Here is a 10,000-nt window from a genome sequence, read left to right on the forward strand (position 1 = left end):
TACTGACTTGTCCTGCGCTTGTCTGACTCTCTGACTGACTGACTCAGACAGACAGACAGACAGACAGACAGACAGACAGACAGGCTGTGTTTCAGGTGTTATGACTGGCAGTCTATTAGTATTTGAGTTCGTAGTAAGTTTTTCAGTCTCAGTTACTGGCCCTTTATGACGGACTGACTGTGTGTGTGTGTGTGTGTGTGTGTTTTAAGTCAGCCCGGACTGTGTGCTTAGGTAACTGATTGGACCGATGGAGGAGTTGATTGAGTGCTCTCAGCAGTTAGGAGGTGTGTGTTAATGCTCCCGAAGAAGGGACAAACAGGATTGGCAGATAAGATAGCTTTGCACTCCCTTTGTAAGCACACACACACAAACACACACACATGCACACCCACACATACATATACAAACACTCTGTGATGAACCATTTTGAGTACAGCCACTTCAGCCTGGTCATGAAACAGTACAACTCAGACTCGACAACTGGAACCCCAACACACACACACACACACACACACACACACACACACACACACACACACACACACACACACACACACACACACACACACACACATACACTGGCAAAGTATGTATGCTACCCTGGCCCTGAAGTACAGTCTCAGCTTAGAAACCCCTCTCATTGATTTTTCTAACCTGAAGAGGAGGTCAGTTTTTTTTCTTCTTACCCAGGGGGTTGTTTTTATTTTTATAGCTCTCAAAAGCTCATCTTGACCCCTTGTGTGGTTTCCACCTCGTCAGCAAACCTGGAACGTTGCAGAGCCTTCTAGTCCCAGTAGAGGGCACTGTGGGCATTTAGCTCATCTTGCTGTCAATCGAGGGGGTTTAACCAATCACAAGCCTCCAAACATCCCCTCCCCTGTCCTCATCCAATCAGTGAGATGCTGACTGGAGCGTCTCACGTTTGTAAAGTAAATAAATAATTGAGATAATATATACAGATGAATATAGAGTGTAAGAAAATTGTATAGAATTCTCGAATAGTGGCTTGCTAAAATTGGTCACCAAAAATGTTTCTTTTTTAGCTTTTTATTTTCTCTTTCACCTGTTTTCTTTTTTGTGATTTACAAAGATGAATAGGATTTGTTTTTGCGTCCTCAATATGGGGATGAATGTGTCTGTGTTAAAGAGCAAAGGATTTTGTCTGCAGTTGTATTTTTCTTTCATTACCTTCTTTTTTTATGACTCAGTGGTCTCCCTGTTGACTCTTTTGTTGTTTTATTTATTTTATTTACCTGTTGTTTTTGAGATGCATCTCAAAAGTCTGACAACAATTCAGTTGCCACATGATAATCAGTGTTGATGTTAAGAGAAAGACACTCCTGCGGAGAGGAGATAGAAAGTGTGTGTGGTAGGATCACCTTTATGGATGGATGCCTGTAGACTGAGGACAGTCATTTCAAACAAGCCCAGACACACACACACACACACACACACACACACACACACACACACACACTTGTACACGTTCACACCCATCTGAAGATGGTCTGTCTGTTCAGCTAGAGAATCAGGAGCTCCCTTGTGTTTGGCAACTTGCCTGTTTCGGGATGTTGGACAGAATAAAAAGCACCTAAACTAGATCCATGTGTGCGTCTATAGTGCCAGTTTAGGACTAACAGAGAGGGGGGCAAAGGCTTTGCAAAGGGGCGAGAGAATCCCAGAGATGCCCTCAAGATGCTCCATTATTACCCTCTGCTAGATAACAAAGATGTGCAGTCGGCCCCTTGGACTTCAGGTACTTCTGATACATAAGCGAATTTGGTTGCCTAAAAGTGTAACGCAAACCTCCAGACCACCTTGCTTTGCCCCGAGCCAAACACCTGCCCATCACGTCTGAAGGACCCCGCGCTTCAGCGCCAGATTGGGGGGGAGAATTCTCCAGATCCCCCACCAAAACAGAATCACCATCACCAATCCATGAATGTGAATTTATCGACGAGAGAAAAAAAAAAAAAAAGATTATTCCATGGTTTTATTTTTTTGCACATTGTTATCTTTATCTTTTCAATAGATATGGTCACAGACATGAAATAAAACTGAAAAAATGAAATTCCAACCCAGCCGTGAGTAGATTCTATTCTGGACCGTCTCTCTTTGCTGCACAACTCTTCCCTGTTCTGCTGTCCGTGAGTTCTGCGGTCCTATTCTCCAGTGCACCTTCATAGTGTCTGACCTTTAGCTTAGCATAGGCTACTTGGAGAACTGTACCGTACCATTGCCACTATTAGACACCTTTGTTTTCACCTTGGTCTTTGTTAATTGGTGTTTTTAACAACCAGTTGCTAATTGCAAAAGCAACATAAGTTGAGATGTGCATGATCTGAATGTGGCACTTAATACATGTATAACCCTCCTTCATAAACGGTAACCTGGGTGAGGGGGGGGAAAAAATCCCAAGGCATCTTTTGAGTAATCATGTTGTGTTTTAATCTTCCCTCACAAATCAGGTAAAGCTCCATTTGTTATCATTAAACATCAATATTTGTACTCATCAAATACACAATATAAGTGATAACTTGACAAGAAAAGAAAACAAACAAAAGAATCGAGAAAGATTATCTCATGCTTCGAGTTTGTGACGTGAGCGCTGCCGATTTTTGGTGACACCCTCCTCTGAAGACCAGTTGATGCAGTTCGGCTGTTGTAGTGCGAAGGTTCCACAAGAAAAACAAAGCGATAAGAGTCCCAACGAACCCTGAGGGCAAATGGAAGTTAAACGGTCACAGCACGGGGGGGGGGGAGGAGAGGAACATCCGTCATCTAAGCAGCAGAGGGCGCTAGACCACACTGTCCGCTGGAAGTCACTTGGCAGGGGTGTCCAGCTTCCAAATGAGTCCAGTAAGCAAACGCCTAATAGCCTCAAGAAAGTACAAGGTAACAAGAACAGCACAAGGACACTTGTAGCAGAACATACTGGGTCTCCTTCGTATTATGTATTACAAGCTGAAACCGGCTTTTTTCCCTCCATGATATCAACTCAGTCAGGTATTAGTCGTTACTTCCCAAAGTAACTAGGCCCACTATCTCAAAGTATTTGATCATTTTCATCTGTTCAAGTAGGGAACTCTGGTCTCAACACTCATTACAAACACATTGTTCATAAAAATAGTATTGGCTCGACCCAGCCTCTTATACCCTTGGACTATAAAAACAGATGATTCTATTTACAGTATTGAAGCAATGGTAAACCTATGGGGGGCAACTGCTCTGTCGGTTAGCATTTGGCTAGCTGAGCTGCGCTTTAGAACTGTTCTCCTTAGACTGGAAGTTTGGGAGTTTACCACTCTAAGATGAATGTGATTGCTCTGAGTGGATTACTGTTGGGGTTCAGCTGATATGGAGCTAAACTGTGAACCAGTAAGATCATGCCAAATATATACATCAAAAGCCCTACACATTACATCTGCCAACAAATGAAAGTTTTTCTTGTTCTTAAATAACTGTTACAGTTGATGTTGTGTCATGCTGGTTGATTAATTGGCCAACAAATCATCAATGAGGAAGTCATGTGACGTGTGTCACGTGCGAATTTAAAACTGTTAAAAGTAGCCAGGCTAGCGACAGAGCAATTGCCTCATGATGTGCTTTAACATTGGGCTCAGTAAGATTGGTTTATAATTCTGTGTCTTCTTTCACCTTCAGAGTCAGTGACCTTCCTAATCAACACACACACACCCTTCCCATGTGTTTACAATGCACAACGTCCTGCTACACTTGAAACATTCAGGGCACTGAATGCCAACTTCAATCTGAAGAATAATTCCAGAGAAATTTTACATGAGGAAAGATTATACGCAAAATGGATTTGCACATTGCTTGTGGCTTTGGGCATTGATAAATCACTCTTATGAAATAAATCAGCATGTCAAGTGTTTTAATATCTCAAAACAAACACACAAGGCGTCGTCATGACACTCTAGATGGAAGGTGGTCCACTGTGCAAGAGAGCGTCTGAAACGGAGAAGCAAAGGAACGGCAAATGCGCATCGCACAGCCAGTGGGGCTGATTATCTGCCCCCTGTGGGGTATGGGAATGGATTTTGCCCCCGCATGGGGTACAATTATGGCTCTTAGCTCTTTATTGCCCCTACTCATCCTGCTGGGGTCCACTGGCGAAGTCCTCAGACCGAAGACTGGTCCCACACCTACACAGGAGACACACACACACACACACACACACACACACACACACACACACAGTCATGTAGTTCTCAGTTAGAGTGGATCAGCAGAGGGTTTCACAGAGGCCTACTGCCCATGCACTCATCGGGCATATTATACAGGTGTGTACAAGATTCTCAGATGCCATTTAGACACTCAGATCCACTGATCAGCTACGTGATGTTGCAGTGGCAACAGCGTACCTTGTTGACGGGCGTGAGCTGGGTGCGGACGGAGCTGGAGCTGGCGTGGAGGCGGCCGCTGCCCCGCTGCTCGTCGAACCGGGCGGGCGAGCGCTCCCTGCGGCTGTCCAGGACCCTGCCGGGCGACTTCTCGCGCTCGAGCGGGCGTGCCGGCGACTTGTCACGGCGGAACTCGGTGCGGCCCTCGCGGTAGCGGTGCGGGGTGCTGGGCTCGCGGTGGAGCCCCCCGCCGTCCTGGCTGGACGGCCCCGAGGCCAGACGCTTTGTGATGTGCTCCGTGTAGGTGGGCGGCCCGCGCTTGTTGGGACTGCTGTTGTGGTCGTAAAAGAGAGCGTCCACGTCAGAGCTGTCCCCTGGTTCCAGTCTGTTGGGATGACCAGAGAGCAGCAGGTTAAACAGGCGTGACAGAGACACAAGAGACATGACATGGTATATGAAATAGCAGGTTCCATCAAGCACACACACACACACAAACACAGCACAGGTCAGAGGCCCCACGGGCTCTGCACACACACACACACACACACACACTTAAAACTAAGCAACTATCTGACAACTGGCTGGGGACATTATGATTTGAATTCAAAATGATTTTGATATGATTATGTTGCATCATTAAGAATGAAGACTGTCTTTGATTTGGTAGCTCCTTTTTTTGAATTTGTATGCATTGCCTTGTCTGCATCTCCTGTTCTGTTAACTAATTTGTATTCCATGTGTGTACAGGTGTGTGTGTGTGTGGGGCCTCTGACCTCCTGTGCTGTGTGTGTGTGTGCGTGTGTGTGCGTGTGTGTGTGTGTGTGTGAGAGTGTGCGTGTGTGTGTGTGTGTGTGTGTGTGTGTGTGTGTGTGCGTGTGTGTGTGTGCGTGTGTGTGTGTGTGTGTGTGAGTGTGTGTGTGCGTGAGTGTGTGCGTGCGTGCGTGCGTGCGTGCGTGCGTGCGTGCGTGCGTGTGTGTGAGTGTGTGTGTGTGTGTGTGTGTGTGTGTGTGTGTGTGTGTGTGTGTGTGTGCGCTGCCTGTGGAGCCTCTAACCTCCGGCTGGAGCCTGTCCGGTGTAGCTCGCCCGACTCGCGCACCAGGCTGCCCTTGCAACAGATGACCCGTAGCTTGTTCTGGTAGGACGAGGCCAGGTAGATGGCGCTGGAGGAGATGGCGGGGCCCAGGTAGCGCGGGTTTGGAATGTCCAGGTGCGCCCACGCTGACGGTCTGTGTGTGTGTGTGGGGTCAAAACACAGGACAGGAGAGTGTACAGGTCACAGCTGGAGGTCATAGGTCACTGAGCCTATTCACAAAGCACACACTTCCATTTCTTTGTTTTTTCAACAAAGGTTTAATTTAAAAACACTGGATTAAAAAAGTATAAAATATAAGATGTTTCAGTGTTCATCTAAACACCTTCATCAGTTGTTTAGTGTGCACAGGAAGTAACTCTGGCATTAATACACATTCCATTTGGTTAATTCCTTTTTCTTTGATTCATTTTAGACAGACATCCCAAGTGTACTGCAAGCTGAGGTTAGGAAATGGGAGGGCTACCTCCCTGAAATGGCTTTTTGCAGGCCTGGTTGTCTGTTTAGCGTATTCCTTTCTTTGATCAACTGCAGGTTATAGCTTACCAAGCTATTTACCAAGCAAGCACTTCTGTCTCTTTGATTTGGTAACAAAGCAATGTGAAACATCTGTTGAAAGTTAGATGAGTTCTTTGACACCTTTACAAATTAACAACATTGTAGTTTTAATACCGTGATAAAGGGGTTGTTTGAAGAACATTGTGATTATGAGGTATATTTTCATGCTCAGGAGTAACAAATGTTCAGGAATGTTTCCTTCCAGGCAACAGGATGCTTTCTTGAACAATGTTGCTCATATATTTCATATACAGTATATAGACCCATCAAGTACCCATACAGTATGACAGATATGACAGACTAGTTTTACCCCAGAGGAGAATGAGTCAGGACCTCCATCACATCCAAAGAGTTGAAGTACGTCACAAACAGATATGGCTCTCGAAACGCTGTGATGAGGACATATTAGATATCAGATTACATACGGCCCCATATACACCTACAATTACATACACTAAACACGTTTATGTTCATATTTATACACAAACATCCAGACTGGTAAGGTAATCAGGTGAGGTGAGTTATATATTTGTATGAAATTATATACATGTGTGTCTCACACATACAGTACATTTGTATGTATTTCTAACTATATATTTGCACTGCACTGGTAGGGTAGTATAGTGATATATTTTAGTGTGTATTTATAGATATGTATTTGTGTCTCAGAGTATTTGTATGTATTCATAACTATATATTTGTGTTGGGCTGGTCGGGTCAGTTGAAACAGGAAGTTGAAACAGGAAGTTTACCGAAGGCCAGTGGAGCTCTGCTCCACTTGAGGTCATCGGGACGGCTCCTCCTGCCGTACGAGTCCACGAACACTCCAAACTCTGTCACAGTGGAACACAAAAACACACCCCTGGTATCACACACATGTGGAATAACACACACACACGCACACAAACTCGCCTGGTGTGTGTGTGTGTGTGTGTGTGCTGGTGGCAAACAGAGTGACTGACCGTGGAAGCAGAGCAGGTACTCTTCCTTCTGAGGGGCGCTGGACACCTGCATGATGCTGATGGGGAAGCTGTGGGCAGAGGCCGCGAACACTGCCGACGCCAGAGACAGGTCGTTCTTATCCAGGAACTCTGCAACAGCGGCAGGCCGAGGTTATACACTCATCCATACATAATACACACACACACACCTCTGAAACACTCAGCTAAACTGCAATGATAGTGTAATGAGCTGTATCAATCTATGGCATTTAGTGATTCACTCTTAGCCTGATGAGCCAGACCCACATTAAAATGTAGGGTCTGAGCACTCACCGTTCGCAGTGCTCAGTCCGAGGGGCGGGATAATCGGTTGTCTTTCAAATTCCCTCTGCACGCAATAGGACAGCGCTAGGGGTCCCATGCGTTTCCCACCAGCGGAGCTAGTTGGCTAGTTCAAACTTTTTCCAACTTATTAAAAGCTTAACTCGTGTCACACTGTTCGCCAACAGCAACATTATCTTATTTGTTTTCAAGTAGCAGGGAATTCAAGGCAAACCATTGCAACTCTGCCATCAATCATTATGTTAAGCCCGCCTAACGACTCTATACACGATTTGATTGGCCTGATAGAAGTTTAATTTTTCGAGCTCACAAGCCAACAGAGAGTTCCTAGACTAGCCCTGGCAGCAAATGTAATTTGCTGCCGCTAGGGTGCGTCTAGATTTCTAGGCTAATTCACTCTGGTATATTATGCCAAAAGCTGGGAACAAACTTTCAGTTTTTTTCAATCACACCCGATAAGAACGAGATTGAGTAGACCTGACCTACAGACAGAGTCTACAGAGTCTGGTACGATTGGGAGTTAGTCATGAGCACAAACATAACGATTGAGCTGTTGGCTGTTTAATGTCATAGTTGCAACCATGGCGACCATAACGGACTGGTCTAGAAAATATCAAACCTGTTTGACTGAACAATGGAAAGAATCGCAAAGGATTCAAATTTGTCACCCAAACACACACAATGATTCACCGGAACTACCATTGACTCCCTTGGACTCTCCCAAGATTGTCACGGATGTTCCATCCTTCAAAATGGGGAGGTCTGATCCCAGCTTAATGTAACACACCTCTGGCCACCAGGGGGCTCTAAAGCAGGCATCAATCCCTCCACCCATTCCCTCCCTCTCTCCATCCCACCATCATTCCATCCATCCATCCCTCCCCCCTCCATCACTCTCACTTTTATCACTCTATCACTACATCCCTCCCCTCTCCCTCTCTATCTCCCTCGCTCTATCAATCCCTCCACCCCTCCCTCTATCACTCCTTCCCTCCCCCTCCCTCTCTTTATCCCTCCCTCCCCCCTCCATCACTCTCTCTATCTCTCCATAGATCCCTCCCTCCATCCCTCCATCTCCATAGATCCCTCCCTCCATCCTTCCCTCGCTCTATCAATCCCTCTCTCCCCCCATTACTCACTCTATCACTCTATCACTCCTTCCATCCCCCCTCCCTCTCTATCTCTCCCTCCATCCCTCCCTCGCTCTATCCATCCCTCTCTTCCCTCCATCCCTCCCTCACCCTCGAGGACGTATTGCTTCATCTCGATCTCGTAGAACTTGTTGGTTCCGATGATGATGCTGTAGCTGGTGAAGAGGATGCAGCTGCAGGGTTCCAGCGTCTCGATCTCCTGTAGAACCAAGCGGCCATCATTAGAGCGCTACCGCTCAGCGCTAGCTGGACACTGCCATACACAGGGATACACTAGAGTCCCTGGACCCTACTACCGTTTATTATGTCTTATTCTGGTGTAGTCCTTGCGAAAATAAACTCACTTCAATCTTAAGGACACACAACATACTTTAAACTTATTATGTACCTTTAAACGTTTAGTCTCCAAGATTGTTGCTAGGCCCAGTTGGATTGACAGAAACAGGAACAATAGCATTCTTTGCAATCATGAGGTAAACGCCATATGCTACATTTTGCAAGGACATCAGTGAATGAATTATGTGATGTGTTGTGCTGCATGCTAACTTTGTAAAGCTTCTTTAATCCAAACCAGGAAAGATCCCTCAAATGACTGCACAGAACTGAACGCTCACTTCACCTTACGGATGCAGAACTTGCTGAGATTGTCATTGTAGCGTAGGATTGTCACTTTATTAGGCATCGCTGCACAGATGCAGGACCCGTTGTCAATCTGAAAACATCACAAATGATGGGCAATGAATGAATATAACCTGGTATAAACTATGGCACAGCATAGCACTAGGATCATATTGCATGTGTAGTCCAGGGTCTTACCCTGCCCGCAGAAAACAGGTGGCATCCCTTGACCGTCTCGAAGATGAACGGGGCAAGTTCGGGCAGCGTAGGCAGGTGGGCCTGGGACAGTGACAGCTTCACCTTCTTTATCTCCACCAGACACAGTGCCCTCTCGTCCCCTACAGGACAAACACACACATTACACCTATTATATAACACATAACACCTACTGAGTAATCATGCACATTACAGCACTCACCGACGTGACCGCTAACAACTGTTGCAAAGCTGGCCCCTCACTGGTCATAGGTTTGTTTCTGAGACCATATGCCCTTTAGAAAGCATTTGCCATGTGGTTTTTAAAGTCTCTCTAAATGCATTAATTTACTGTTATTACACGGCTCTTCAGAGTGCTGCAGAAAGTTCCATTCACAAGCCACGAAACAGTAGCAAAATCATTTTTAAAGACCCATTGTGTTGAGTTTCTTTTCTCCGCTGTGCGTCAGGGTTCTGTTCTCCCTGTCGGGACTTATTTTCTGATAATTACAGGCGGACAATACATTATTGCTTATCTATAGTGCCCTTATTACAATGTAATTACACTGTAATGGAGTGGAATATAATAGCAGTGACTAATACTGTTAACTGAATCAATGTGTTTATAAAAATAAAAGGTCTGTGTAAGGAGTATATTACATCATTGTTATTACAAGTGATTTGTCATATACACTGTGCGTGCGTGCGTGCGTGTGTGTGTGCGTGCGTGCGTTGGTGGGT

The 10,000-nt window shown here is 45.6% G+C and overlaps 1 protein-coding gene across 1 annotated transcript in view; it reads right to left on the bottom strand.

Annotated features, from left to right (window-relative positions):
* Positions 1-4,142: 4,142 nt before the first annotated feature.
* The window catches only part of citb (citron rho-interacting serine/threonine kinase b), a 62,566-nt gene continuing 56,708 nt past the window's right edge, over positions 4,143-10,000 (bottom strand). The window contains exons 31-39 of the mRNA XM_076269798.1: positions 9,263-9,402; positions 9,066-9,158; positions 8,537-8,645; positions 6,975-7,103; positions 6,765-6,845; positions 6,323-6,401; positions 5,417-5,590; positions 4,386-4,695; positions 4,143-4,166 (exon numbers count right to left, since the gene is read on the bottom strand). Coding sequence (XP_076125913.1) covers positions 4,143-4,166; positions 4,386-4,695; positions 5,417-5,590; positions 6,323-6,401; positions 6,765-6,845; positions 6,975-7,103; positions 8,537-8,645; positions 9,066-9,158; positions 9,263-9,402 — 1,139 coding nt within the window. The remainder of the gene's footprint in view (positions 4,167-4,385; positions 4,696-5,416; positions 5,591-6,322; positions 6,402-6,764; positions 6,846-6,974; positions 7,104-8,536; positions 8,646-9,065; positions 9,159-9,262; positions 9,403-10,000) is intronic.

Source organism: Alosa pseudoharengus, unplaced genomic scaffold (genome assembly GCF_046254945.1).
Source record: "Alosa pseudoharengus isolate Yale_2024_CS ecotype anadromous, Long Island Sound unplaced genomic scaffold, YU_APseudo_1.1 YU_APseudo_1.1_scf_6, whole genome shotgun sequence".
In the NCBI taxonomy this organism is placed as follows: Eukaryota; Metazoa; Chordata; class Actinopteri; order Clupeiformes; family Clupeidae; genus Alosa; species Alosa pseudoharengus.